The 27,171-nt window shown below is 56.2% G+C and overlaps 11 protein-coding genes and 1 non-coding gene across 12 annotated transcripts; 3 read left to right on the top strand and 9 right to left on the bottom strand.

The window, feature by feature from the left end:
• Positions 1–587: 587 nt before the first annotated feature.
• On the top strand, positions 588–2,159 carry F5144DRAFT_601032 (uncharacterized protein; the record flags this gene model as incomplete). Its single annotated transcript, XM_066791120.1, has 2 exons — positions 588–1,019; positions 1,104–2,159. The coding sequence occupies 2 exons, from the start codon at positions 588–590 to the stop codon at positions 2,157–2,159; spliced, it is 1,488 nt and encodes a 495-aa protein (XP_066644562.1).
• Positions 2,160–2,177: 18 nt separating this feature from the next.
• F5144DRAFT_645132 (uncharacterized protein) lies at positions 2,178–4,128 on the bottom strand. Its single transcript, XM_066792870.1, has 4 exons — positions 3,769–4,128; positions 3,692–3,710; positions 3,516–3,647; positions 2,178–3,427 (listed from the first exon to the last, which is right to left on the bottom strand). The coding sequence occupies exons 1-4, from the start codon at positions 3,968–3,970 to the stop codon at positions 2,596–2,598; spliced, it is 1,185 nt and encodes a 394-aa protein (XP_066644561.1). The 5' UTR covers positions 3,971–4,128; the 3' UTR covers positions 2,178–2,595.
• A 347-nt stretch (positions 4,129–4,475) lies between these two features.
• On the top strand, positions 4,476–5,649 carry F5144DRAFT_601030 (uncharacterized protein; the record flags this gene model as incomplete). Its single annotated transcript, XM_066791119.1, has 3 exons — positions 4,476–4,485; positions 4,541–5,091; positions 5,146–5,649. 3 exons carry the CDS (start codon positions 4,476–4,478, stop codon positions 5,647–5,649), a joined length of 1,065 nt encoding a protein of 354 aa, XP_066644560.1.
• A 29-nt stretch (positions 5,650–5,678) lies between these two features.
• On the bottom strand, positions 5,679–6,939 carry F5144DRAFT_485911 (mitochondrial carrier domain-containing protein; the record flags this gene model as incomplete). Its single annotated transcript, XM_066785520.1, has 2 exons — positions 5,679–6,554; positions 6,649–6,939. The coding sequence occupies 2 exons, from the start codon at positions 6,937–6,939 to the stop codon at positions 5,679–5,681; spliced, it is 1,167 nt and encodes a 388-aa protein (XP_066644559.1).
• A 1,687-nt stretch (positions 6,940–8,626) lies between these two features.
• F5144DRAFT_t72 lies at positions 8,627–8,746 on the bottom strand. The gene has a single exon. It is a non-coding gene; the product is annotated as a tRNA-Ala (tRNA).
• A 680-nt stretch (positions 8,747–9,426) lies between these two features.
• F5144DRAFT_619634 (SCA7, zinc-binding domain-containing protein) lies at positions 9,427–11,779 on the bottom strand (the record flags this gene model as incomplete). Its single annotated transcript, XM_066791982.1, has 4 exons — positions 11,594–11,779; positions 11,372–11,515; positions 10,271–11,282; positions 9,427–10,114 (listed from the first exon to the last, which is right to left on the bottom strand). Exons 1-4 carry the CDS (start codon positions 11,607–11,609, stop codon positions 9,427–9,429), a joined length of 1,860 nt encoding a protein of 619 aa, XP_066644558.1. The 5' UTR covers positions 11,610–11,779.
• A 229-nt stretch (positions 11,780–12,008) lies between these two features.
• F5144DRAFT_173271 (uncharacterized protein) lies at positions 12,009–12,485 on the bottom strand. Its single transcript, XM_066782639.1, has one exon. The coding sequence runs from the start codon at positions 12,403–12,405 to the stop codon at positions 12,157–12,159; it is 249 nt and encodes an 82-aa protein (XP_066644557.1). The 5' UTR covers positions 12,406–12,485; the 3' UTR covers positions 12,009–12,156.
• Positions 12,486–14,374: 1,889 nt separating this feature from the next.
• On the bottom strand, positions 14,375–16,435 carry F5144DRAFT_566904 (peptidase family M28-domain-containing protein). Its single transcript, XM_066788571.1, has 2 exons — positions 15,343–16,435; positions 14,375–15,246 (listed from the first exon to the last, which is right to left on the bottom strand). Exons 1-2 carry the CDS (start codon positions 15,948–15,950, stop codon positions 14,757–14,759), a joined length of 1,098 nt encoding a protein of 365 aa, XP_066644556.1. The 5' UTR covers positions 15,951–16,435; the 3' UTR covers positions 14,375–14,756.
• A 412-nt stretch (positions 16,436–16,847) lies between these two features.
• On the bottom strand, positions 16,848–19,151 carry F5144DRAFT_619630 (uncharacterized protein; the record flags this gene model as incomplete). The annotated part of the gene is made up of 3 exons (XM_066791981.1): positions 16,848–18,799; positions 19,033–19,056; positions 19,091–19,151. The coding sequence occupies 3 exons, from the start codon at positions 19,149–19,151 to the stop codon at positions 16,848–16,850; spliced, it is 2,037 nt and encodes a 678-aa protein (XP_066644555.1).
• Positions 19,152–19,941: 790 nt separating this feature from the next.
• F5144DRAFT_645099 (uncharacterized protein) lies at positions 19,942–23,453 on the bottom strand (the record flags this gene model as incomplete). Its single annotated transcript, XM_066792869.1, has 8 exons — positions 19,942–20,502; positions 20,555–20,884; positions 20,955–20,992; positions 21,048–21,238; positions 21,321–21,711; positions 21,766–22,012; positions 22,085–22,589; positions 22,641–23,453. The coding sequence occupies 8 exons, from the start codon at positions 23,451–23,453 to the stop codon at positions 20,027–20,029; spliced, it is 2,991 nt and encodes a 996-aa protein (XP_066644554.1). The 3' UTR covers positions 19,942–20,026.
• Positions 23,454–25,052: 1,599 nt separating this feature from the next.
• Positions 25,053–26,102, top strand: F5144DRAFT_645096 (nucleotide hydrolase-domain-containing protein; the record flags this gene model as incomplete). The annotated part of the gene is made up of 2 exons (XM_066792868.1): positions 25,053–25,590; positions 25,647–26,102. 2 exons carry the CDS (start codon positions 25,053–25,055, stop codon positions 25,904–25,906), a joined length of 798 nt encoding a protein of 265 aa, XP_066644553.1. The 3' UTR covers positions 25,907–26,102.
• On the bottom strand, positions 26,077–26,776 carry F5144DRAFT_591463 (uncharacterized protein; the record flags this gene model as incomplete). Its single annotated transcript, XM_066790280.1, has 4 exons — positions 26,077–26,172; positions 26,227–26,306; positions 26,367–26,457; positions 26,606–26,776. The coding sequence occupies 4 exons, from the start codon at positions 26,774–26,776 to the stop codon at positions 26,077–26,079; spliced, it is 438 nt and encodes a 145-aa protein (XP_066644552.1).
• Positions 26,777–27,171: the final 395 nt, after the last annotated feature.

The following is a 27,171-nucleotide window of genomic DNA, read 5'->3' as shown; positions in this document are numbered from 1 at the left end:
GACCTGCCCGGCCAGGTCTCCGATTTCCCGCTATTACCTGAGTAGCATCCGACCTCTCCGTGTGAGTTGGATCCCACGTTTGGTCTGGCGAACTGGATACCCGTTCTGGGCCTTCCCTCGTCCACACGTGTGAGTGATATCAGCCATGGTATATTGTGGCAAGGCATCCCAGGGTTGCCAGAGTTGTCGGACAAGACGCATCAAGGTAAGATTTCGTGCCGAGCCGTTGTTTCTCTCTTTTGATTGTTGGGGAGATATTGGACAAAAACCTGCAAGCTGCTGGTCTGGTCGTGTTTCACAAAATCAGAAACCTGCCGCCTTGCCAACCCGTTTATTCGGTCTTCGGCAACCCTCAAGGACAAGGGCCTCGAGAGACGTCTCATGCTGACCCGAATTAGTGCGACAAAGTCCAACCGCAATGCACACAATGTGTACGAGTCCGCAAACAATGCCCAGGGTATCGAGACCAGCTTTCGTTGATGTTCCGGGATGAAAGCAACAAGGTCATGAAAAAAGCCCATGCTCAGTGGGGAGGAGTATCCGAGATATCAGAACTGGGAGATTCGTCCGGCTCTTCACCAACGTCCATGTCACCCTCCTCAGCAAGAAGCCGATCATCAGCTCCAGAAGCCGCCGTTCCGCCACCATCCACTACGGTCACTACCAACAGTCGAAAGACAAGCGCAGGGAAGCGTTTGGTAAAGGAGATATACGCTACCCCCGTCGAGAAAGGCATCCAATTCTATCTTGAGCACTACGTAATCGGGCTTCCGGACGAGCCGAGGGCAGGTCACGAGCTCCAAGGGGTAAAATGGTTTCATTCACGAGCAACACGCGACATCATAGCCGCCGTGGGACTGGCCGGCCTGTCAAATCTCACTGGCGACAAGGAGCTGAGCACGTTGTCGAGGTATCATTACGGTCTCGCCCTGCGCAATGTGTCTTCTTCCGTCCGAGATCCAAAAAGTCTCGAGCTGGACCTTGTAATGCGAACCGTGGTGATGATGGCCATGTATGAGGTAAGCTTCAGCTGTCAGGGGCGAGGGCTCGGGGACATGCTGGGCTGTGACAAAGACAGCAGCAAGCTAACTCACTGCCGGCAGGTCATACGTGGCGGAAACGAGCCTTCGAGTCCCGCGCGAACACACGTCATGGGCGGTGCCGCCATCTTGAATAACTCTCTACCCCTGCCACAGTCGCCGGCAGATGGTCCTCGAGGGCTCCTACAGCTGTGCTTCTCGATGGTCTCGTCAAGGCAGGGTTCCTTCCAGCACTCTTCGCAAGAACCGAACGTTGTGATCCCCACCCACATCGACCGCCATTGCGAGGGGGCTCTTCCCAGCACCTTCTTCAGCTGGATCGCGACCATCGACAGCACGGTATCAGAACGTGACCGGCCGTCAGCCGAACTCATCAAAGTCATTGCACGATTCGTCCAGCTGTCAGCCCTCGTCCGCAGCCAACCACACATCGACGGGCGCCCCAAAACAGCCACACTAATTCGCGAAGCACTAGAGATCAACCGGGACCTCGAGGCATGGGAGGGGCGACAAGAGGGTATATGGGCAGTTATCGAAGAGCGTTCCGACGACGACGGTTTTTTCCCTTCCGAGGCCGTCCTCGACGGCTGCTACCACGTCTACGACAACACATACATCGCGCGAGTCTGGAATCACTACCGCTGGGCCCACATCCTCGTCAACCAACTCCTCCTCGAGAGCGTAGCCCGCTTCCCCACCAGCAGCGCGCCCCTGATCTCCCCCGAACAGCAAACACGCTCTCTCAGCTGGATCCGACGCCTGGCGCGCGACATCTTGGTCTCGGTCCCGACGCACTACCGGCACCCCACGCTGCAGCCGACACACTGGGATTGCTTCGACAAGACGAAGCGCGGCGCCGTGATCGGGCTCGCGGGCGTGCCGACGCTGATGTTCGAGGTGAAGATCGCCGGCTGTGCGCCGGGCGTGCCGGCCCGCTACCGCGCGTGGGCGCTCGGCATGCTCGAGACGGCGTACAAGGATACGGGCATGTTTCAGGCCAAGGCGATGGCGGGGTTTCTGGGGAAGGTGGTGGAGCAGGAGCGGAAGCGGGAGCGGGAGGGGGGGTCGTCTCCACCGAATACGAATCCTGGGAGTGTTGGGGAGGGTGCCGTGAGGTGACCCGGAGGCGCTGGCGCAGGGTCGAGGAGTGGGAGCTTATGGTATGGGGCGGATGTTGGATAACAGATGGATGCTGCTTGGGGCTTGCCGATTGAGGGGCTTAGTTTTGGGAAGATAGGGAGGGGTAAGAGTCGGCCGGGGATTCGGGGTGCGGTGACGGTGGCCGGGGAAATGCATTCTAGAGGAGACACCGAGGTGTCCCCAAGGTTTTCCTGCAAAGGAAACCACGGAGTTAAAAGGGTCTTTCATACACATCTCTCATCAATATGACCCCTACCGTTCTTAGTAGGATTCTAGGTCTTTAAAATAAACATCCATTCGCCTTCTGTCCGACCCACCGCACCGTCTACAACTTAACCAGGTCACCAGAGATTTTATCTACACCGTAATAGCACACCCGTCCCAGATTCGCCCAACAAAATATCCCCCGCTCTAGTTAATCCTGGTTGATATCACTCCCGTCAACCCGACTCCTGTACTTCTTGGCCTCGATATCGTCGTCCAGCCGCCACGTCTCGGCCAACCCAAACGCCGGGTCCGGCTCGGGATACCCGCCTAGCGCCTTCCTGACCTTGAGAATCTCGGCCCGCATCCTCAGCGCCACCTCTATCCTGATCTCCTGCGCCTCCTTCCCATACATCAGCTCCTCGGTCGGCAAAACCCCAGGCGCCAACGCCGCCGCATCATCATCATCCCCCCTCCCCACCACCACCGCCCCATCATCCCCTCCCTTTCCGTCCCTCACCCCACCACCACCAACCCTCTCCCTCTCCCTCCTCACCAACCCCTCCCACCTCCTCTTCAAATCCCCAAACGTCCCCTCATAATCCAACACCTCCCCAAACGCCACCCTGACCGTCTTCCCGACACGCGGCAAAAACCTTGGAAACCCCCGATCCTCCGGCATCACCCGCTGCGTGCCGTCCACAAACATCGGCAGCACATCCGGCACCGGATCCGCCTCCAGAATCAGCCGCGCCAAACCCCACTTGAAATACCGCATGTCGGTGGCCGCGTGCTGGTGCACGCACCCCTCGGGGAAGACGTGCACCCAGCTGTGGCGGCGGAGGGTGGGGTAGCGGAGCGGGGAAGGGTGCGTGTCGAGACCGGTGGTGGTGTAGGTTTGGTGGTGGGGGGGTAAGGGGAGGGGGGTGGAGAGGAGGCGGATCGCTTGCCCGAGGGAGGGTTGGAAGGGCCCGCCGAAGGGGGAGTGTTTGAGGCGGTGGCAGGGCAGGACTTGGCCGTGGGTGAAGAAGTTGGTGAGGAATCTGAGTGAAAGTGGGGGGGGGGGAGGGGGTTAGTGAGGTGTTTTGAGTGAAAGGGTGGTGAGGAGAAGGGGGGGGGGGGGGGGTTTACTTGTTTGCGAAGCAGATGTCGGCTGCGCCGAGTGTCCAGCGGAGGTTGGATGGGTCAAAGGTGTAGCGCAGGGGGAGGATGCCCCATACTACGGGGTCGTCGAGGCTGGAAATGGCGGTATGAGTTACATGTCTTGATCTTGTACAGGTTCCTGGTTTTTTGAAACCAAAACTCACACGCTGACGTGGTTTGAGACTACGGCGTGTCAGCGTGTGCATGGGAGAACAAATGGGCTAAATGGTTGATATCCCACCGGTCAGGAGGCCGCGCTGGCGTTTTGCAGGATCTCTACGGCTGTCTAGGATGTCGAGAAAGCGGGAGAGCCCCGTCACTTCGACCCTGTTAAACCCATATAAGAAGCATTTTGAGAGAACGCCCGTCATCCCCATAATCATGGCCGATTTCAGGCGCATCGAGAGGGTCGGCCCATGAGGGCTCGGCGTGGGTGTCGCCATGGTCGGATCACCAAAGGGGAAAAAAGAAAGAAGCGAAATATTCAAGAATTAGGTGCCGACCGAGATTTCACATCATCTCACTGCCTCCCGTCGCGCACCGGGTCGGGCTCATCAGCATGGCCTAATGGAAACAGGGAAAATAGGTAAATCAAGAAGAAAACAGTGCCTTTCAACCGATTCGCCGCAGGTTCCACAACGGCCTGTAATTGTTGGGAATGGCAATTCCCTCAGGCTTGAAAGAGTTGCAGGTTGCCGAGCCACGAACCTGGAAACAACTGCCATTTTTGGCACGTGGAAAATACAGGGGTTGTTCCCCCACAAACCGCCAAGAGTTAGCTGGCTCCGCTTGTGCGTTGGCAGGCTGGTTTGCACGACAGGGTACGAATAGTGGAGCCCGAGGTCGAGGCCCTGCAGTTCGTGAAGGTCTACAGTTTCCCTTGGAGTTCAGGTACAGTACCTTAACTAGGGATCAACTCTTGCTAACATCAATCCATCCACATTCAAGATGGCCCACAGTGAGTTATCCCGTCAGGCCTATTCGCTACTCGACAAGTTAATCTAACTCTTTAGGCAAGAGAAACACCAGCCGACCCATCTTCACGTCCCACGAACGGGCAATGGCCCGCGTGGCCTGGGGCACGTCGACAGCTCGCCTTTCGCGGGAATCCTTCCTGCCATTTGCCTCGTGCTGGCTGTGCCTCGAGCCCGCCATCGACCCGGTCGCATGTGCCCACGGTGATATATTTTGCCGCGAGTGTGCCCTCAGCAATATCCTAGCCCAAAAGAAAGAGATCAAACGAGCCGACAAGGCCCGCGAGCAGGAGGAGCGCGAGGCATCGGAAGAAAAGGCACGACGGGATGCCGAGGCTCAGGAAAGATCCATACGAGAGTTCGAGTTGACGCAAGCCGGGCTGAGTATTAAGAGGGGGGATAATACAAGTGGTGGGAAAGAAAAAACGGAGCCGCCAGGACGGGATGCGCAGGCCGAGAAAGGGAAAAGCGGGCAAGACGACGGCCCAAAAACGGGCGAGAAGCGCAAGTTCTCGCTAGACCCCGACGAGGTTGCGCGCATTGCCGACGAAGAGCGGACGAAGGCGAGACGGGCCATTGACGACGAGAAGGTGGGTTGAACAACAATGGGCCCTCGGGACAGAGAACCTAACGCAGTTTCATAGGCGTCAAAACCCACGCTGCCGTCATTTTGGTCGCCTACTGTAACCCCGACGTCAAATAGCAGCAACACGTTGCATGAGGTGAAGAAGAAGGTCAAGTCGCAGCCGACCTGTCCAGCATCAGCAGAGGATAAACCGCACCACTACTCACTACACAGCCTCATCACCGTCAACTTCTCGGAAGAGAAGGACTCAAACAGCAAATCGCCCCAGAGGATATGCCCAGCCTGCACGAAGGGGCTCACAAACTCTTCCCGGGCTACACTGGCTAAGCCTTGTGGACATGTGCTTTGCAAGAGCTGCGTGGACCAGTTCATGAAACCAACCAATGGAGACTCAATGCGCTGTTATGTTTGCGAAGCTGACCTTACAGAGAAGGAGTTTGCGAAGAAAGAGGGCAAGGAAAAGATCCAGCCAGGCTTGGTAGAGCTACGTCGCGAAGGCACAGGGTTTTCGGCCGGTGGCAGCAACCAGGTCAAAAAAGATGCCGTGATGTTTCGATGCTGATGGTATGATCTTTTGGATTAACTGCCCTCTCAGCTACCGGGCTTCTTTTGGACCGCACTCAACCAATTGGTCGGAGTGTTCTGCCCCGAGTCCACTGCATCCTTGACATAGCGTGCTCCCCGGCGGATTTCGTTGGCCCCTGATGACGAAGCCCGAAGGTACCGTTCCCGCGCCTCTTCGCGGGCTTTCTTGATCCTCGCAGATAGCCTCGCCCTGAAGTGAGGATTCCGCTTCAAGATGGCCAAGATAGCGAAATAAAGCTGCACGATGAAACGGTGGATGACGTCCTTGGACAGCATGGTCGTGCCGTGACTGAAGAAGGCCTTGAGTAACTCGCCGCCAATCCCGTCATACAACGCCTTCCCCCCTTCGGCCCTTGCTATCCTCAACACCGTCGCGAAAATGTTGTCTCTCCCGATCGGCCTCCCGCCATCTCCTTTATCATCTGGCGCCGCCGACACCTGCATGCGCGCCTTGGCGATCTGGAACGGATACGTCATGCTCGTGGCGACGACCTTGCTCGCCGCCGCCAAGAGGAATGTCGTCGCTGCGCCCGGCTCGTCCCACCGCTCTCTCGCCACCAGCGCCCTCTTTAGCACTTGCTGCAGAAAGAATGTGATGCTTGGGTTTAGCGTCAGCACCAAGCTGGCCGAGTAGCCCGCCCACAGGCCGAGCACGCCTCGCTCTCGCCGCATCTCAGAGATGGTCTCGCCGAAGCTCAGGTCTCGTGCCTTCGTGCCACTGCCACTGTCGAGCAAACTAGCCGTCTGCCGCCTCGTCACCACATTGCTCACCGGTGTCGTGAACAGCTTCGCGCACGCCCCCGCGGCAGCACCAACCGCCAGCTCCTCGAAGCCACTCAGATGGGGCACATCCCGATGAGCCAGCCGTCGCGCGCGGAACCACTAGCCCCCACATCCCATATCAGCAGCCAACCACAAAGAGCACCCCCCTTCTCCAAAAGAACACCAAGAAAAGAAACGACAAAAGCGAACTCACGGTATAAAACCCAAACCACAACCCCGCATCCACAACCCCCTTCCCCAAATCCACCCCCAGCCCCGCAAAGAACCCCTGCAACCCACTTTCCCGCGCATAGATGGTGCGAAAGGCGTCGATCACGCCGTCGTACGTGTCCGCCGCCGCGATGCTGCCGTCCCGTTGCAGCTGTCGCTGTACCTTGAGCCGCGTGTTGACGAGGTCCAGGGGGTAGGTGGCGAGGGTGGAGAGGGCGGTGCCGGTGGCGCCGGAGGCGGCGTGGCCGAGGGCGGGGAGGAGGGGGGGGGGCATGGTTGGTTGGTGGCTTGGTTATAAGGGATAAAAGGGGGGGGGGGGGGGTGCTTTGGGTTGGGAGGGTTGGTTGTAAGGAATAAGGGGGGCGGGGGTTGGGTTATGGGGATGTCGATATCTTCACCAAGGGTAAATGGGAGATGTAAGCCGAGGAGGTTAAAGGGTGTGAAGATAAACTAATTGTGCTAGTTATTCACATATCAATTTTGGGGAACCACCCGAGTATATATTTCCCCATCTTGTTCCTTGATGCTGGCTGGAAGCCGAGGCATGATGCCCAGCCGCAACGACGTCATCCCGTGTGCTAGTGCCGGGTATGCCATGCATGAACACTGGCACCACATGGGCTTCCTGATGGGCAAAAAAGCCGAACTCTAAGATGTAGCCGTCGCGGAAACCTTCAGCTAAAATACCTACTGTTTTATTTAGCTTGTTTTCTTTTGTTTAATTAATTATTTTATTTTATTTTGCTTGGGTTCTTTTCACCTCCTAGTCATCAAATCAGCTACGCGTCACCTGTCACTCATATCCTGGACCTTTATCATTATCAAAAACGATGGACTTACACATGAAAACGAAGAGTATTTAACGTAAACGTACTAACTACCATTTGGGATCAAATACAACGCAATATATGCCGCAACTCGGTCTACCCACCCAATCGCTACCCCTTACCTATCTTGCACTTCTCCCCGAACCCTTGGTAAAGCTTGTTCATTGTAAACTACGGCGAGCCCGCAGTCCTTTTGGACCGAGGGCCGGTCGCCTGAGCCTCGCACCCAGTTCATCGCCACAGCTCGCTTCGTGTACCACCGCTTCAGGGTTCAACGACGGGCCGTCCTTTTCCGCATCCTGCACAACGAGCTGGGCCCGGTGCTGGCTGATGCCAGGTTCCTCTTTTTACTCCCTTGCTCGGGCTCCAGAGACGCCGCCCAACATCTTATCCGTCTTGCGGTCAGCCTAGAACGGCTGCTCCGAGAATTACTCCGCTACGATAAAATCTAAACCGCCATCGCCAGAGCGAGCTCCATAGCGCGCGGTGAACGGGATTTTGAGAGTTGCTTGTTCCGGAAACTCGGCCAAGACGTAGGATTTGGTAACAAACACCGTATCAGAGCTCTGGGATGCTATAGCGCTCTGGTCGGTCTATGTTCCAAGGGGCCTCAGGATGAATACGGCGGTGTCAGTCCGAAAATAAGATAGACAGGAAAGATGAGGTGGATAGGGGATAATCAGATGGATAGAGAGAATGGGATGGACATAGAATAATGAGATGGACATAGATAATGAGATGGACGGGGATATCGTCTCCCACCATTTACAGGGGTGTAGCACCGGAGATCGAAGGCCGAACCTATATATTAATAATGTCACGGGCACAGCCCGTTCCATATACGGGTTAGGGTTGTAGTTAGTCAGGGTCAGGGTTGCAGGGCAGGACCCCTGGTAGTGGGGTCCTGCTAGTGTGGTCTGTGCGCGGCCCACACAGATAGGGTTTTCCCTGGGCGCGCCGCGCCTCCTACATTCGGTTGCTCGTGCAACCACACAATATACCAGAGATCCCCTACCACGGCGATTCCACCCGTGATACCTCCACCTCAACCCCCAACCCTCTTGAACCGGAGAGCCTCAACCCTCTTGGACCGAAGAACCCCAACACCTCTGGACCGAAGAACCCCAACACCTCTGGACGAGCTGGGAATCGAACCCAGGACCTTTCGCACAACCGGAGCGGACGACCCCTCGCTAGGAGGGAGGGTCCAAGGAAAATGCTAAGCGAACGCTCTACCAACTGAGCCACACGCCCTGCCGAGTGGAAGTGGAGTATCACCAGTCAGCGGGGTGGAGCCCCTGTGATGGGGAGGACTGGGTCGAGGGTGGGTTTATGAAGGGCGATGGGGGTCTGGTTTGGGTGGGTGATTTGTGCTATGGTATGTCGTGTCATGTTGCAGGGATGGGTGAAGGGGGCAGGTGTGCTGGTGATGGGATTGGGGTGTGATGAAATGTTGCACTAGACGGGGGGACACAAAAACAGGCCACGAGAAACCTAGGCCGAGGGTAATCCTGAAAAATGTATTTCCATTTCCCTTCGCAAGTATGATGCTCAAACCCGATATGGAATGAACCAAGCAGCAAGCCGCCGACCCAACGCCTTGATATCCACCCCGCCAGCCAAGTCAAACCAGGCCCGAGACCCAATCCCAGCCCAAGCCAAGTCCGAGTTGCACCTGATCATAAAACGCCGTTGATGCCGTGTACCGTAACCGTGTAAAAAACCTGATGCTTCAGAGCAGGAAACCCAAAATATTCCGAAAGGGGCTTGTACCCCGAAAGCGAGGATGCTCGAGGTGAGCCCCGCAAAGTAAAGAAAAGAAAGAAGCCGGATGGGGTGGGGTATAATATAATGTTACATGGCCTCAACGCCAATGCCCCGGGGTAAAAGCAGTGGTGCAATGCAATGAACGCCGCCTCATAGTCATGCACCTATCACCCAGTCTCTTGCTTAATGCCACCCTGAGCCTGCTCCTGCGCCAGCGCCTGAGCCTGCGGTTGCATCTGTCCCTGCATCTGTGGCTGCGGTCTACCGGCGGCAGTGGACGCAGACGTAGACGCATGTGCAGACGCAGATGTAGATGCAGCCGTAGCCGCAGATGATGCAGACGCTGCGGCGGTCGAGAGCTGCGGCGAGGGTATAAGAGGCCTGCGGTTATGAGGACCGGCAATCGCGACGGCGGCCGCCATGGCAGCGGTGATCGACGCGGTCGGGCACCCAGCCAGCGGGTTCGGAGCCTGGGTTGCCGCCAAGTGCTGGGCGTGAGCTCGGATCTGCGCACGACGTTGGGCATGGGCCTCCCGCCTCACGGCCGCAATCTGGTGTTGCGCTTGTCCCTGCGTCTGCCGCATGGATCCTTGCGTATAAGCCCGGGCCTGCGCCTGCTGGTAGGCCCGACGCCCTTTGCTGTGACTTCCTCCCCGGCTCGTAGCTTGGGCCGATACGGTAACCCACTGCAACTGGTTTTGCTGTTGAGCATGCTGCTGCTGTTGCTGCGCCAGCAGTTGCTGATACCTAGCCACTTTTTTCTCCGGCTGGTGCTGCTGCAGCTGCTTTTGCCTCTCAACATTCATCGCGGCCCAAGTCCCCATAGCCTGCGTAGCATGTATGTCGGGGAGAGAGCTATGACGCGGAACCAGGCCGCCACTTCCAAAGCTGACATTCGGGTGCGGCCACCCGTACAGAGCAGGCGTCGGTACACTGTAAGCTCGAGCACCCTAGGCTCGGCCTGCAACCGACGGCTGCCGTTGGGGTGGCCCACCGAGGCTAAAGCTGGACGATCGCCGCGAAAAGTCCCCGCCCATGGCCGCCGGGTCCGATTCGCCCGGCGCGTCCTCGTTTTCGAGCAGGCCCGGATGTCCCTCGGGAAGCCGCTGGGCGCCGTAGCCAACGACCTGAAAAATGTTGACGCGGCCGCCGTTCGTTGCAGTATGTAGTTGTTCGTGGAGCCGGGCAAGCTGGTACTGACGCTTGGTGGGCGCAAACACGGGCTGTGGGACGACGGGCTGTGGGTTCCAGTTGGCCAAGGCACTCATCACGGCAGCCGTCTCCTCGTCGCTGTCGACCGCTGCCTGGTTGGCTTCGTCTTCGTCCTCCAGAGGCGCGTTCGCATCGATAGCAGCCTTCTGCTGCTTGGCCTGATTCTTCTTTTGGTACGCAGCCAAAAGCATGTCGTATGGTAGTGATCGGCCCGGCACGGCCCTTTTCGCGCTCATGCTATGGCTCTTGCAGGTCAGAGACCGGGCACACGGCTGGCCATTCGGCAGCAGCACACCGCATTGCCTCTCCACATCAACGGGGCCCTTTGGTTTCGCAGCTTTCGGCTTGGGCTCGTCCTTCTTCTTCTTGGCCTTGCCCTTGTCGAGCTCGCCCTCGGCCTTCCTCTTCTTGCCGGCGACGTTCGTCTTTTTCGCCTTGCCGGTCGTCTTGCCGGCATTTCCGTCCTTGATCTCGTCATCGTCGTCACTATCGTCGTCGCCCCGCCCGGCACCGTCGCCCTCGGCTTTGCGCTCCTGCTCCCTCACAGCCTCCTTCATCCGCTCGCGGGCCTCGCGGGCCTCTTTTTTCCGCTGCGCCTTTTCCTTCTTGATTTTCAAGCACCGGGCGACATGTTCCACGCCCGCAGATCGGGTAATGACCTTCTTGCAGTGTTTGCATTGAAACATGTCGAGCTGGTCTTCGAGCGGGCGGCCGGTCTGGAAGTTCTCGCGAGAGGCGTCGTCGAGCTGGATGGTGACGGGGCTGGGGGAGGCGGCAGTGATCGCATTGTCTTTTGATTTTTTCTTGTCCTCTGCCATCGAGCACAAGAATTAGCCTAGCTGGCAGATAGGAAAAAATGCGATCGAGGCCGGAGGGATATCAAAGGAAAACCCGGCGAACCTTCAATGACATTGGCCTCTTTCCAATTTCCAGGCTTGGCCTGTTTCGGCGGGGCTTTTTTGAGTTTGATCTTGCCGAACACCTGGGGTCGTGAGGGAGTGACAGATTTTTTGATCGAGGCGACCTTAATGGTGGCCTCCTCGTCTGTTGCGGCCGAGCAGAATCGTTAGCAAAGATGAAGCACGTGAAGTGGGAGAGCGCGTGTCGCAGCCGCAGTCGTACCCTTGCGAGAATCCATCGTGGCCGGGTCGGAGCAGCGGCCGTGCTATCAAAAAAGTGGTTGCATTCACGAAATTGAGCTAAGAAAATCCCGGGGGAATGTTATTTTGGGTGACGAAGTGATGTTGCCCATTCCCGCGCGTCTTTGTTGGTGATGGGTGTTGTAATGCCGGTCGCTGGTTGCACGTTGCAGGAGAGGCATCAATGAAGCTGCGCGCACCAATCAGATCGGTCAACTTTTAGGAGGCTCGGAGGTCCAGTGCAAAGGTGGGGCCGGTCCATGCATCCCAACCAGGGCATGGCATGAATAGGTGGATCCGATATGGCGACCTTTTCTTACCTTTGTACTGCACGAATACAGAGCAGTTCAATGCAACAATAGGGTAGGTGGTCAACTACAAGCAAAGAGCAGATAAAGCGTATCAAAAAAAAAAAAAAACCGTTTCATTTGCCATCTCCCTTCTATGTCGCTAGAAAATGCCCGCTTCGCTCATCCGTCCCGTCACGGCCTAGCAAGGCCCTGTTTCGGCCCTGCTTCTCCGGTTCTCATTATTACCCCCTTCCTTTCACTGTCGCCCTATTGAGCCAAAAAGACCTCCCGGAAACTGAAAACTGTGGCCCTCCTGTCTTCTTCCACTTCCACCGACTCGGATAACATTATAAGAATGTCGGTACGGGCTGCCACCTCCTTTTATCTGCCCTGCTTCGCCGCCGCCCCTTGCTAGGAGCAAAATTGTGATGAGGATACTACTCCAGGGGCGCCCCGTTTCCTCGTCTGGCATCCGGTCGCCTCTTCTGAAGGAGAACCTGCTCATTGATGCTGCCTCGGATAACGAGAGAAGGGTGTTGCTATAAAAGGTCGATGCTGATACCAAGCTGGCCACGGATGGCTCCTGGCGAAATCCATGCTACCGTATCCGCTGGCGTGGGCCGTCGCGAAATCCTGCCGTCCTGCAGGCATCCAGGATTGCTAATACTAGTAGCCTCCATAGTTGCTCTGGCTTGGCACGGTCTGCTGGTAACCCCCATGCGGGTGCATCATCTGCTGTGCCTGGAGATGTTGTTGGTGTTGCTTAGGTCCGATCAGGTCGTTGAACCATGGGTGGACGAGTGCCTCGGCCGCCGAAATGCGTAGCTCGGGTCGGACCTGCAGCATGCGCTGGAGGAGATCGATACCGAGGTGGTCGATCTGGGGCAGGATGCTGCCGAGTGGCTGCGTGGCGTACATCTGCCAGGTCGTCTTGTACTCGGGGAACTGCGAGAGGCCTGGCCAAGTGCGCTCCGTCGGCGTGCCCATGATGCGGAAGATGCGAATGATCTGGTCCTCGTTGGTAGTACCCGGGAACAAGGGTCTGCCCGAAAACATCTCGGCCATGATACAGCCGGCCGACCAGATGTCGATGCTGGTGTTGTAGGTCCGGCTGCCGAGCAGAACGTCAGGAGCCCGGTACCAGAGCGTGACGACCTCGTTCGAGAAGGTGTTGACCGGGATGCCGAAAGCCCTGGCGAGGCCAAAGTCACCCAGCTTGAGTTGGCCCTTGCCGTTGATGAGAAGATTCTGGGGCTTCAGATCACGGTGGAGAACCCGGTTTTTGTGGCAGAAGTCAATCCCCTTCAGCAGCTGGTACATGAACGATTTGATGACCGGGGGCTTCAGGGCACCCCTCTCGCCCTGGGTGTCCATGTACTTCTTGAGATCGCCATCCATGAACTCAAAGACGAGCATCAGCTTGTTCTCGGTGTGAATAACATCGTGAAGGGCAACAATGTTCTCGTGCTTGAGCTCTTTCATAAGTGAAATCTCGCGGATGGCAGTGCTGGGTGTGCCCTCCTCTGAATCCAGGTGAATCTCCTTCAAGGCCACCAGCTCGCCTGTCTGGCGGTTACGGCCTTTGAAAACCTCGACGAAGTTAGTATATTGGGGGTTAGGATTGATGTTATGAAAATCTCCACTCACTGTAGCATATGTTCCCTCGCCGAGCTTCTCCAGCTGTTGGAAGGACGCAGCATGCCTTTTGCCGTCCATGTCTCTGACGGTGAGCTGGGCGCTCGTGGTTTGCAGGGATGGATTGTTTGTTGGGCGGAGGCCGTCGCTGATGGCAAAACGGGCGATAGGTGGCGGTCGAAGAGAGGTGGAGTGAGGGAGGCCAAAAAGAACGCTACCAGCGGTGATGGTGTCGCGAAGAGAATTGTGTTGTGGTCCAGGAGGTATCCTCGGTGAAGATCCGGGAGAGGCCGTGATGGAGGAAGAGAAAATGCCTGCACCTTTGGAAGGAGAAGGCGTGAGTGACTCTTTTTGATGAAATGCTATGAACAACGGCTGACCGCTGGTGGCGAATTCTGCACACGTCGGTGGCTAGGTATGTACAAGCAGGCACAGGGCAGTGATGATTAGACGGAAGTTGAAGGAGAGAGTTCGCTGCTCCTGGGCGTTCGGCTTTTTGATTACTGGCTGAAGATGATGAATGGGTACGAAGTGAGGGTGAGATGGGATGTTTCAAGCCAACCGAAACACATGTCGGGTCGCAAGGGCGGCCGCCGCAATACCCCGCCCCCACTAGGCGCTTCACTCAGCTCGTTGGGTTGGGCGGCAGACAGTGTGAGCTAGCCATGAGTGGACAATTCAGACTGTGTCAAGCTGCGATGGCCAAGCTGGACAGAGAGGCACAGCCAAGGTGGGATGTCGATAAATAGAGAAAAATATGAGAAGTAAGAATATAGCCCCAAATAACAATGCAAGAGTAAACTGAGATGGTAGAGTCTTGGGGATTCAGTTGTGTGACTGGGAAGGTGTTATACCTGCTACGTCGCACGGCTCACCCGCACGGTGTACGCACTCAATTGTCGCCGCACTGCACTGCCCCTTTATAGCGCAACTCGCTGTATGTATGTACACTGGTACTTGATAGTGGTCTTACTATCCTACTATCCATCCAACCCAACCGAGGGAATCCCTGGCGAAGCTCGCCGTTTCAAGCCTACCCTTCAGGGCTTTGTGTCGAGTGCTGTCCCCCTCAACGGACTATCTCCGAGGGTATAAACGCCCAAAACATGTGTATGTATCGCCCACGGCTTCATCGAGAAGCCAGATCAAACCGTCCCGCCCACAACCTCCACAAGTCATGGAGGGCCCCAATCCGCACGAATGCCGTCCATAGAAACCACGTCATGACTGTCCCTCCCCCTTGGGCTCTGTGTTCTGCACATCCATCCACTCCAGCGTAAAGGCGGTGACAATCCTCGCCCAGTCCTTGATAGTCGGGACATCCAAATGCTCCGCGTCGTCATCCATCGTATGCCACACCTTCGGAAACGGCGAGGGAATCAGATGCAGCACGGGCGCGCCCCTCATCATGAACGGTACATGGTCGTCGCCCACAAAACCACCCCCGCTAAACTGCGTAGACATCTTCCCGCTCTCGTGCAAGAACTGGCCTCCACTTGGTTTGCTCTCCAGCAAGCCCATCTGCCGCAGCCGCCCCTCGAGGGCCGCCATCCGCTTGTATGCCCAGTGCGTGCCCTGGAAGTACGACGGCACCTCCGGGTCGGCGGCGCCCAGCAGGTCGAGCAGCACAAACAGGCTGATCTGCTGCAGCGGGTTCTTGAAGGTCGATCGAGCGGGATGCGTGGTGTTCTCCCACTCTTCCGCGAGCGCCCTGTCCCCAACAATCAGTCAGAAAACCCTATCAACCAACCACCCCCCCTTCCCCTCAACGCACACATAACACTGAACACACAAAACCAGCACTCACCTCGACCCATACAAACTATCCGTCTCCGTCCACCTCACAAACGCCTCCTCCCCATCCAACAACAAAATCTGCACGCCCTGCCCCACCAGCCCCTTCATCTCCTCCCCGCCCACCTTCGCCCACATCCTCGCCAAAAACCCCTCCACCCCCCTCGCCACATCCATCAACACGGCACACGGCGCCGCACTATCCGTCGCGCCCACAAACCCCTCCGGCTCGATCTTGCTATCATAATGCGCCACCAGCGTCAGATACCCCACCGTGCCCGGCCGGCCTTTCGTCCACGGCGGGTCGCGCCGCAGGATCATGTTGGCGAACGGCAGGCGGCGGTCGCCCGTGGCCGGGGTGGTGGCGGACGAGTTCTGCCAGGAGAGCTCCCATTGTGGGAGGTGGGTGCGGAAGAAGCTGGCGAAGTGGTGCTGGGCAGTTTGTTGGCCGGGGGTGCCGGGCACGCGGGGGATGAGGAGGGGGGAGAGGAGGGTGCCGGTGGTGGGGTGGTAGTCGGTGTCGGAGGGGGCGGGGAGGGATTTGAGCAGGGTGGTGGAGAGGGGGGTGTAGGCTTGGGTGAGGCCGAGGAGGGTGGGGAGGAGGAGGTGCGTGGGGCGCATGGTTGGGTTGGTGGGTGGTCGTTTAACTAGGTGTGTGTTCGTTTGGGGCGTTTGTGGTCGTCGCCGCCGAGGGCAAGGACCCCGACGGGGGGTTTGGGATCTTCGCGCGACTCGTGGCTGGGTAGCTAGGTAGCTTTTAGTGTTTTAGAGTCGAATGTCATGCGCATGCTCGGGGGTGTATCGCGGAGGACGAGTCCGGACGGATGGTACGGCCGGAGTGCATTGGCGCTGTCGAAGACGACTAGGCAATTGATCGCGCCGTCAAGACTGGAACAAAAAGACGAGCCGCTCTCAACGACAAAGTCCGATGTACGTGGTGTTTGTCGCTGTTCGGAAGACAAACCCCCGAGTGTCTTGACACGGTTGCTTGTACGCTGATTGGTCGGTTTCATATTCCCACGAGGGCCCCGCCCGAATCGGCCGGCCGGCAACGCAAGCCTCGAGCGCCCGGTGATCGCCGATCCAGGCACGCCGGCTGCCAACCCCTGCCGGGTCCAGCCCACAGATCGGCCTTGTTGGTGTTGGCTTGCATCGCGGGCATGCAAGAATTGAACTTTCCATTTTCGCTCAGAATAACAAATTATTGATCAAGCAAGATATGACAAAACCACGGGCTTCCATCTCCTGGTATAGAATCGTCTCACTCTATTATGATCCAAACCCAAACACACACAACTCCAACCATGCACACCCTCAAAATGCCGCCCAATATGGTACAGTACATAAAAAGGCACACCTGTATATGGATGGGACCACCCGCCCAAACAACCAATCTATGCGAGCCACAACATTGCCCATAGCACAACCCCTCTTGTCCAATGTTCGATGCAAATCCAAAGCAAAGCAAATCTACTCCCCCCCACCAACGCCTCATATCACACCCCAAATCACCCCCCCCTAAAAGGCCTCCTCTTCCCTATCCCTCACAGAATTCCGCCTCTCCATCTCCTCCTCCAACGCCAGCCTCTCCGAAAAGCTCCTCGGCACCCCGCCCCTCGCCAGGCTCGACGCCCTATAGCTCGTGCCCATGCTCGCGGCCTGGGCCGCCGAGATGTCCTTGACGCTGCCCACGTAGAGCTGCACGTCGTCCATGCCCGCGATCTCGTCGTACAGCTGCGCGTCCTTGACCGGGGGCATGACCACAGACCGGCCCATGTACGAGCCGACGCTGTGGCTGAACAGCACCGACGAGGGGGACACGGGCGGGATCCGAGTGGCAGCAGCGGATGTAGAAATAGATGCTACCGTTGGTTGCTGCGGTCGTTCGAGGCCTTCGTTGCGGAGGCGGCCGGGTGGGGTGGTATCCTCGTCGTCGGATGATTCGGGATCGGGTAGGTATTTCTGGGATTTTTGGGACTGAGATGCGGCGGGGCCCCCAGCTTCGTCGTCGAAGTCAAAGAGTGGGTTGAGGCCATCGTCGTCTGCGCTGTAGTTTCGGTTGGTTTCGGGTGCGGTTGTTTGGGACACGGCCGCTGGGGCGTTTGGTGGCCGGGTACGAGGGGCGGCCGTGGAGGGGGGTGGCGTAGAGGGGGATGGTGTAGAGGAAGAAGACCTCCGCTTGATCGGTATCGAGAGAAACTCCTCGTCGGACGCGCTCTCGTCTTCGTCGTCGTAGATCGCCGATTCCTCAAGCGGTAGTCCGGGCTTCGGCCCACGTGCAAAGTACCCGGTGCCATTTGTTTGGATAGTTGGCGACTCAGTCTTGGCCGGCTGATTCGATGCCTTTGCTGGTTGTGTTGTGCCATTCATTTTGGCGGGTTCTTCTGCGTCTGCGTTGACTTCTCTCCACGTTGTTCCTTCTTCTAGCGGACTCCGGGTGAGTGCCTGCAGTGCTTGTGTCGAGGACACCTTTCTTGGTCTTGGGAGGGAGTCCTGTTCCCCTACCGCGTCGAGCAGCGAGGTTCCCGAGTAGGCAGTTGACTCATTCTCGGTTGTCATAACCGCTGCCTCCGCCTCGGGCTGTGGTTCAGCCCCACTTTCCTCGACCGGGGCGATACTCGGTGCCTTGGGGGACGAAGATGCGGGAAACACTTCCTCGCCCTCAAACTCAAAACGTACCCGGCGTGGGCTGCCCTTAACTGAGCTGGACGATCGCCGGAGCGCGCTTCGCCGGGTTTTGGAGTCGCTGCTGGATGACTCAAGCGATGACGTAGACTGGTCAGTCAGCCTCCGAATCGCACTCGGCCTGTCCTCGTGATTCTGGAGGAATGCCTGCTTGGACTCCGCCACTTTCTTCACATTATCCGTCGACAGAGCGAGTGCTGTTCCTCTCGAAATCGGCGGCGGCGACATTGGCGGTGATTGCAGCGCGCGGCTGTCCTCGAGCAGCGGTAGGTAGGTTGGCGTGAATAGTCCCTGGAATTCCTTCTCCCTCGCGTGCGGATCCCTGGGGCTCTCCTTCGGGATGCCCGAGGTATGGCGAAGGATGGGTGGCGGGGATTTGCGACCGCCCCAGACTGTGCGGTCGATTGCCGGCGAGTCCGGCGCCTCGCGGCTCAGGCAGTTCAGTGCTGGGTATCTGCCCGCGGATATGGAGGCGGCGATGGCTCGGGAGACCTCCCCAGATATGTGATCCGGATAGTCCTTGAGACACTCGTCCATGTGTTTGTGGAATTCTGTTAGCATGTCGCGTTGATACGCAGTGACTTTGCCGTCGAGCTCGGTAAGCTTGTCTTGCAACTCGCCCACGAGCCGGGCAGCGTCATCCATTGTGTTGTTGCGGGCAAGCGATGCCGGAGCTTGAGGTAACCCCGCGGACGTTAATGATGCGCGTGACTCGATTGATTGGTGATCGGCAGGTTGTAAAGCATGGCCTGCGCCGCTGTTACACTCGGGATGGTTGCGTGAATCTGACAGGTCGGTATTCATAGAGGAAGAATGGATGCAAAAGTAACAGACGGGGACTGTGGGGGACCGAAGATGCGTGTTTTGTGAAAGAAGTTGTGCTTCTGGTCAGGTTAGGTAGGTAGGTAGGTTTGTGTCTCTTTTGCTTGCATGTGGTGGTGAGGTAAGGCAAACGTCAGTGAGGGACAAATCGCTGGGGCTCTTGGGTTCCAGAACCTGCAAGTCCCGCCCTGCCCACACGCCTTGGCCACTGGAGGCTCCGCTGATTCGGGGCGGGGGTACCTCCTGTTGTGGACCCCCGGAGCCGGCACCAGACGGCAACGGGTGTTCTCGATTGGCGATGCAGCACCCGAACATTGGAACGCTCTTTCATCGCCCTGCACGCAATATATCCATGCAGCCCGCTAGATGATACCAAATCCAGCACCCCGATTGGCACGGAACGCCCGTAGTTTGCTGCGCGTCAGAGTAGCCTCAGAACGGCTGCTCCAACAGCCTTGCCAGGAGCAGCCAGTCACTGACTCGGTACGCCGAACAAGGCCCCGGTGTTGGTGGAGGAGGATCGAGACAGTATCTGCGGCTCCCCTCTCGAAATGTGGTAGGCGGGGTCACCACGAGCCGGATGGCCTAGATCTTACTTCCCATTAGGTACGTTCAATCCAACGAATACAACTCCACGGAACCACGGCCGAAGCCGAAGCCACCGGCCAGTTCCATCCCGCCCCTCTTTCATCAAAGCCACGCATGACTGCGGCCGGTTCTCCAGTAAGCTTAGCCCGTGATCTGGGCTCATTTACAAATGCATGGCTTGAGTACGAGGTTAGCTACCTACCCAGTCGCCTTGTTACGCCCATGAATACGGGACTCGGGTACCTCCCCGTCAGCACGATTGAAGTTCTTATATTTGAGTACAGCTCATTGGTGGGTACATTAACCCGCTCATCATCAACGGCTTCCTCCGGATCGAATCGTCGAATCGTCGAGTATCTGCAACCTGAATACCCTCTCGAGCAAATTGAGCGTTCCAAGCCAATGACAATGGAAAGCGAAAATAAAGTGTAAAACAGCAAGTAGAGCAAGATATTGGTGAGGCGCGTCCGCCATCAAAGTATAATAAATGCATCAAGACCAGTCAAAGTCGGCCAACCATCATAAGATCCTACCAGCTGAGTTGGTTTGGGGATGAAAGGTTCAGGCCCACATACCAAATACAAACGTTATCAGCAGTCGCCTCACAACGGCTCCTCCTTGATCTGAAGGTTGCCAGCGATAGCCCCAGAGGACGCTCGATCAGTGCTGGCGGCAACGGGGACTTCACAACCTCCACCCGAAGCCATGAGTGATGTTCCAGGGTCAGATGTAGTCGCCGATACTTCGAAGTCGACATCCATGATTGCTGTATTTTCGTGTGCCGTTGGGCGCAGCACCTGCTCGAACTGTTGATCAACCTGTGACAGCAGATCTTGAATCTCATCTCGAGAACTTGACAAGGCTCTGAAGATGTCCCGGTTGGCCAGCAACGAGCTGTAGCCATTGTTGACCAGGCCAATAACTTCCCCCACCTTCCTAATCATCTCCAGCTCGGCCTCTTCGAGTGTGTGCTTGAGAGCGCTTTCCACGTTGTCCGTGGCGGCCTTGAACATGGTACCTCGCACATTATTAACGTGCGCGACCATGTGTGCCTTCATGCGCTTGAAGCATCCAATGCCTGACGAGGAGTTAGTATTTGGATCACCTCCATCTGCGTCGTATACTCATACCGCGCTGGCCAACACAATGCATGTAGGCGCCCGCCATCGCCGAGCCAATGGCTGGGATAAAAAGCCGATTGGCTTGTTTTTGTCCGGTCCTGACCATATCCTTGATCTCCATGATGTCCTTGAGATGGATTTCAAGGTTCTCCGCTTGGCGAGTGACCAAATCAAAAGACGGCGCCTTCTTCAACTCTGGCCGCTTATCCATCCGTAGGCGGAAAGATCTCAATGATTTCCCGAGGGCTTCGGCGAGAGTATCCGAATTTTGGGGGAGAGCAACCGAGAAAACATACTCCCAGGCCCGTGGGAAACGTTTCGTCATGGGGTCGGCGAGAGCTATTATGGTTAGATCACTAGCATTGACACGACAACTCGGGCGAAACCATAGAAGGCCTGCCTCACTTACCCGCGTTGAAGTCCAATGACCTCTTTTTGAAAGCACCGCTATGTGAACCGTTAGCAACAATGGTCCAGGAGGGATAATGTAGGAAGAACATACTCTCGAACGCAAGTCGCACGGAAGGTTTCGTATGCCAGCCCTCCATTTGTCCTGTGGGAAATCCACGAATTGACGGTGGGAATCGCGGCCTCTGAAGCTTCTCTCGCTGCGAAGTCAAATTTCCGGGAGATGTATGAGTCTACAACCTTCCGAGAATTGACAAACGACTGCAAGATTGCCGAGACGAGCTCCTATATGAAGGAAATAATAGATTAATCCAGGATCCGATACCCAGGGGGGCTAATGACTCTGTCGAGCATCAAAGGTGCATACCGTCTGGAGATCTCCCACGGCCTTGGCCAGAGATTGAAGCTCTTTCTCTCTCATGTTATCGGCGAGCTTTAGAGGCTGGTCGGACTGGACGACTTGAAGATGAAGCGAAGTCAAGAAGTGGCTAAGCTCATTGAGGAAACGGCGGCCGGTTGCTGCCCGCGCCTCTTGGACAATCCCCAACGCATGTCTCTGCAAAGCCGGGACTTCCGTATCCTCGAGACGAGAGAAGCCTGCTACTCTCTCATCGTTCTCGAGTCTACCAGAGATCTTCTGATATGCCTTGCTTGACACACAAAAGACTGGAAGCTTTTTGGCGATATCGCTGTAATCACGGCGAAGGTCATGAGGGTTGAAGTTGTCCTCATCATCAGCCGCATTTTCATGGTCCAGCCTGGTACCTCGTCAGCGTCACCAAGAAAGTTGGGTACAATGGGTGGATACTTACTCCCGAATGCCCTCGGCAAACTGCGCCTGGATGGTGGGCCGAGAATAGTTATTGCGATACCTGATGCAAGCTTGTTTTGTCTCGGACTTGAGGGACCTGGTCTCCGTCTTCACCTCCTTGAGGTCCTTCTGTGTCGAAGAACCCAGCCGTCTCAACTCCTTGCGCTCCGTAAGCAGCTCGGCCTGGCGGGACTCGCTTTCCCGCAATTGCTGCCTTGCCTTTTCACGTGTTATATGCTCCTTTTCGGCTTCATCTTCCGAAGTAACCGGCTCCTCGCCCTAGGTGGAGTCCGAATTCTCGGAGTCGTCATCGTTCAGACGGCGAATGCGCTTGGTAGCCTTCGACGCTGCTTCCCGGGTCGGCCTCTTGCGGGACCCCCCCGGCGAGAACAGAATCGGATCATCCTCATCGCCGGGATAGTCGAGAGCTGATCGAAGATTGTTAATGTCTGTCTGGCCTTGTTCAATCTCACTGTTGAGCTCGGATAGACGCCTCTTCAAGCTGTCAGATGTCTCTTGAAGCTCATCGCGACTCGTCTCTAAAAGCATGGTGCGGGCATGGAGTTGCGTGGCCTCTGCCTCTTCGGGCAACAGTTTCAGAATTTCGGTTACCGACAGGTCGTCGGCTTTGGAACAAATGACGGAGATGCTTGAGTAATTTCCATCAAATTGCAATTGGCGTTTAAAAGCGCCCCCGAGAAGATTCTGAGCAACCTTGTCGTCGACTGCCCGTGTGATGGGCGCAACGACCCAGAGTCCTGAGCATCGCTCGATGTACTTCGCGGCAACTGCCGATCGAGCGGCATTCGAATCATGGACGCCAGGCTGTGCAACGAGTTAGGACCTCAACCATATGCGGATATTAGAATCACCTACCAAGTCCACCAGGACAAGGCCTGATTCCAGAATTGGCGATCGGACAAAGACCTTGACGACCTTGATCAGGGGCCAGTACTCCATTTCATCAGACTTCTTCTCCCCGCCGCCCGCTTTCTCCTTGGAGTCAATGAATCGTTTGAGAAGCCCCAGGAACTCCTTGGAGGTGGAGCTGGCAACCTGCTTGACGGTGCCAAGCAGGCCCTTAACTGAAGGGTGTGTTACCAGTTCTTCGATGTCAAACGTGCCCTTGTTGAGGCCCTCGCTCTTCAAAAACGGGTAGACGGCACGCATCTTGTGGTAAGCAACGGCCGTCTCACTGTCGCTGTTCGTGAGTTCTGTGCCGAGACCATCCTGGCCATCTATTATATCAGCAAGCATCACCCGCAGTTCCCTGATCCAGTCTTCTTTGGCGACGAAATGTATTTCTGCGCAATACTTTTGGTCCTCTTGCTCTGAATAGTTGTAGGAAATTTCGGTGATCACCGCAGTGCATGCACGCATGCAGCTGGTTGGAACGAGGCACTCCTCATTGAGAACTGCATTTATCACCGAGCTTTTGCCAGCACCGGTGCTTCCAACGACGCCCACCACTGAAGGTCGAGGAGAGGTTTGGGCCTGAAGTTTGTCGCATGATTTCACCCATTCGGCGATCTCGGGCACGGTCTTTGCAAGAGCGAAGGCCTTCTTGACGCTGCTGAGAATGCGAAATCCGGTTTGGATGCCGCCCTCTGACTTGGATGGGGACTCGCCCACGATAAGCTCTTGAAGTTGAACGAGCTTCATGACGCTCGTTGGGTCTGGGTCATTCATGATGTCCCTGCTAGGTATGTCAGTCTTAGGTCAACAAAGTCTCTACTGTCGTGCAGCATGCCAGTAATGTGGAGACAACAAGAGATGAAATAGAAGAAAATCGCGATTGTGATCAAGTGCTAGATCAAAGACGATAATATCGCTGGTTGGCAACAGAAACTGAATGGGGACCCGACTCACTTATAGAAAAGGCCCGCGTATCGTGGTCGCGATTCCGCAAGGTGGTGTTTTCGAGAATGTAATGCGAGCTCCTTAAGCCGCGCAAGAAAAGACGACGAGAGGTGAATTCAGTCGCAAATATGAAGTCGATGATCTCGATGACAAAAGGGAAAGAAAGAAAGAATCAGAAGATCTGATGAATTTGACTTAGTTGCGATGAAATTCGCTTCTAGCCAACCGATTGGATCGATGGCATAGGTTTGAAGTTTCGCGTGGAAAAGTGGGTTGGGAAGAGTTCGGCAGCCAACTAGAAGAATAAGAGGAAATCGTTGGGAAATGGTGGGATGGAAAAACAATCAGAGTATGGCGGAAATATTGGATTCAGCAGAGGGGCATCGCTGAACGCGGCTTTGGTCCCTGCTCGAGAGAGTTGGGCAAAGAAGCGGTTACCTGAGAAGAGGGGAGAAAAAAGGGACTTCGAGAGGAAGTTTGTGAACAACCCAAAAAACATGCCGTTCGCTTCGAGTTTGGTAGTTTTTAAGTTTTAAATCCGTTACAACGTGTTGTATCACAAGGGGCAACCTGGGCAACCTGGGCAACCTGGGCAACCTGGGCAACCTGGGCAACATGGGCTTCCCAGTATCATCCACAGGTGACTGAGTGTTGGATATTGAAGCTTGAGAGATAATCATACCCCATCCCATGAATTGGATTAGTTGGGAACGACGGTTGTGTTTGCCTCTGGTATTTATGGATAATAAACTGGCATGAAGTAACCACTAGGTAGGAATCAGAACTAAAGGATTAGAAGTACCTAGGAAGGTATCACAGTCGCCACCCTAGTACCCTCTAGCCATAGAAAGTCAAACTCGAAAAGGTGAGAAGAAGACAAGAAAAGAGAAAGGAGCCAAGGAAACTAAGAAAGAAGAAAGCGGAAGAGCAGAGCAAAAAAGTTGATAAAAGAAACCGAGTCAAATAAAAAGTAGACTTTGGGCTTCCGAATGGCTTCCTTTTCGCTCCTCTAGTCGAAGATTTCGGCGGCACCTACGCCTGGAGCTCGACTCTTTTTTGCCCATGGGGTGTCTGATTCTTTCTGAGTTTTGACTCCAGATAGGGGCAAGCACTATTGTGAATGTTGGTGAGGAAGGAGGACGTCTGGAAAATGCGGCTCAAATCGGTTAGGCCTTGCCAAGATTAGATGTCTCCACAATAACTGACGCTAAATTTGACCGCCTTCCTTTTTGATTCTTTTGCCATCGCTTCCCCAAAGCCTGGGGCACTTGTCGCATCCAGAACCCGCACTCACACAACCGGACGAGACGCGGTTTCATTCAACAAACCACGTCCCATCCTGCCGCTATTTGGCTCTAGCAAAGCGATTTACCTTCATCTCATTGCCAGTTTGTTTCTTCCGAGAAAATCGCAACGACAAGCCTCAAGATGTCGACCATCACCCCGACGGCGCTGCAGAGCACGCAGCCGCCCATCATCCCGCTAAACTTCAATGGGAACCAGCCCGAGACCATCCGCTTGTACCCTCTCTCCAACTACACTTTCGGTGTTAAGGAGACCCAGCCGGAGGAGGACCCGAGTGTTTTGGCTCGCCTGAAGCGCCTGGAGGAGCACTACCAAGCCCACGGCATGCGGCGCACTTGCGAGGGCATCCTGGTGTGCCACGAGCACAACCACCCGCACATCCTGATGCTGCAGATCGCCAACGCTTTCTTCAAACTGCCCGGCGACTACCTGCGGCCCGAGGACGACGAGGTCGAGGGATTCAAGGCGCGTCTGGACGAGCGGCTCGCCCCCGTTGGCAGCCTCGGCGAGGGCAACAAGGCGGCGGACTGGCAGGTCGGCGACTGCCTCGCGCAGTGGTGGCGCCCGAACTTTGAGACCTTTATGTACCCTTTTGTTCCGGCGCATATCACGCGTCCTAAGGAGTGCAAGAAGCTGTACTTTATCCAGCTGCCGCACTCGAGTACGTCCATGTTCTCCATGTCTAGTGTTATCGTGATGCTAACCGATTGTCTACAGAGGTCTTGAGCGTTCCCAAGAATATGAAGCTTCTCGCTGTCCCCCTCTTCGAGCTTTACGAAAACACCCAGAGATACGGCCCCCAGCTCTCGGCTATTCCCCACTTGCTCAGCCGCTACAATTTCGAGTTTGTCAACGAGGACGGCGAGGTGGTTGCCATGACGCCAGGCTCCGGCCCGACCGATGGCGAAGTCCCCAAGACCAAGGTCCTGGCTGGGGGCGACGACATCGACATGAAGACGGAAAACGGGACGCACTGATTAGTAGACGGCATCACTCATGGGTTTGCTTTTCGGCGGGCGTCCGGCGTTGGGGTTAGGCATCATGGGATGGCGATTTACGGGTAGATATCGGTAGCTGGAGAGCAATGCTGAGCCCGCCATTTAGATAGGTAAACTGGGGGAAGTATACCCGAGATCTGAATGTGAATTCATGCCTTCTCACCCTGAATTGTAGCTACTATCTTGCGTGTGTGCTTCGCGGCACGGAATTCAAGGTACCAAATGCCTTGCCACGTCCCAGTGGCCTGATATTGTTAGCAATGTTCCCGTGAACTCCCCTTGGCATCAGGCCAGCTTACCAGTTTTCCATCCTTGATGGGAATCGTTACGCTCGCTCCGATCAACGCAGATTTGACATGCGCAGGGAGATCATCAGGCCCTACCCTCCGCGTCAGCCATGCCCGGCTTTGAAATCCAACCGAGTAAGAAAGGAACGTACCTTCGGCATCATGGCGATACAACGCCTCCCCATTCGGCCCAGCCTCGGGCACAATCTTATCCAGCGTATCGCTCATATCGGCTCGGACATCCTACGGCACAACCACCCAAGTCAACACTTCACTCCCATTACGTCATAAACACGGGGAGGGGGGAAGAAGGGGAAAAAAGGAAGGTATTGCGAGGCCCAACCGAAGCTAGCCCATCTAAAAAGAGCTAGAAAAGGACAAAAAAACGCACCTCATCCCAATTCTCATTCAGACTCAGCGCGCAGCTGGTGTGCTGGATGAACAGGTGCAGCAGCCCCACCTTGTACGACCGCAGCTCCGGCAGCTCCTTGACCACCGTGTCGGTGATGAGGTAGGAGCCCCGCGAGCGCGCGGGGAGCGAGAACTGCTTCTGGGACCACATCGTTTGTTGTGGGCTGGTGATGATGGGTGTTGGGGGATGGGGGGGTTGGTGGTTGGGGGTGGTGGTGGTTGTGCTGGTGGGGAAGAGTAGGGCGAGGGGCGCGGTCCAGAGGAGGTGGAAGAGGCTGGGGAAGAGGCAGATGAGGAGGAGGAGGAAGAGGATTAGGGTGGTGGTTGCTGATGTTGATGATGACGACGTTTTGTTGTTGTCCTTGTTGGTGGTAGTGGTGATGGTGGGGCTCGCTCCCGCCGTTGATGGTGTGGCTGGTGATGGTGAGCGTTTCGGAGACATGGTCTTTCAATTCGGAGATGGCCCGGAGAAGGAGGGGCAGATTAGTTACCGCCTCCACATCTCCTGCAAGTTATAAGAGGTGGAGGCGAAAAAGGCCGGATAGC

The sequence above is a fragment of the Chaetomium tenue genome, assembly GCF_020726465.1.
Source record: "Chaetomium tenue strain MPI-SDFR-AT-0079 chromosome Unknown F5144scaffold_3, whole genome shotgun sequence".
NCBI lineage: Eukaryota > Fungi > Ascomycota > Sordariomycetes > Sordariales > Chaetomiaceae > Chaetomium > Chaetomium tenue.
This window is presented reverse-complemented; position numbering and strand designations above follow the sequence as displayed.

Bases quoted from the DNA above. Each gene is read 5' to 3' on its own strand.
- F5144DRAFT_645132 (XM_066792870.1), bottom strand. From the start codon at position 3,970: ATGGCGACACCCACGCCGAGCCCTCATGGGCCGACCCTCTCGATGCGC. The intron at 3,428-3,515 runs GTAAACCCCCCC...ACTTTCACTCAG, and splicing joins GACATCTGCTTCGCAAACAA to ATTCCTCACCAACTTCTTCA.
- F5144DRAFT_566904 (XM_066788571.1), bottom strand. From the start codon at position 15,950: ATGCGCCCCACGCACCTCCTCCTCCCCACCCTCCTCGGCCTCACCCAA. The intron at 15,247-15,342 runs GTGAGTGCTGGT...TGTTGGGGACAG, and splicing joins GATAGTTTGTATGGGTCGAG to GGCGCTCGCGGAAGAGTGGG.
- F5144DRAFT_173271 (XM_066782639.1), bottom strand. From the start codon at position 12,405: ATGAGCAGGTTCTCCTTCAGAAGAGGCGACCGGATGCCAGACGAGGAA.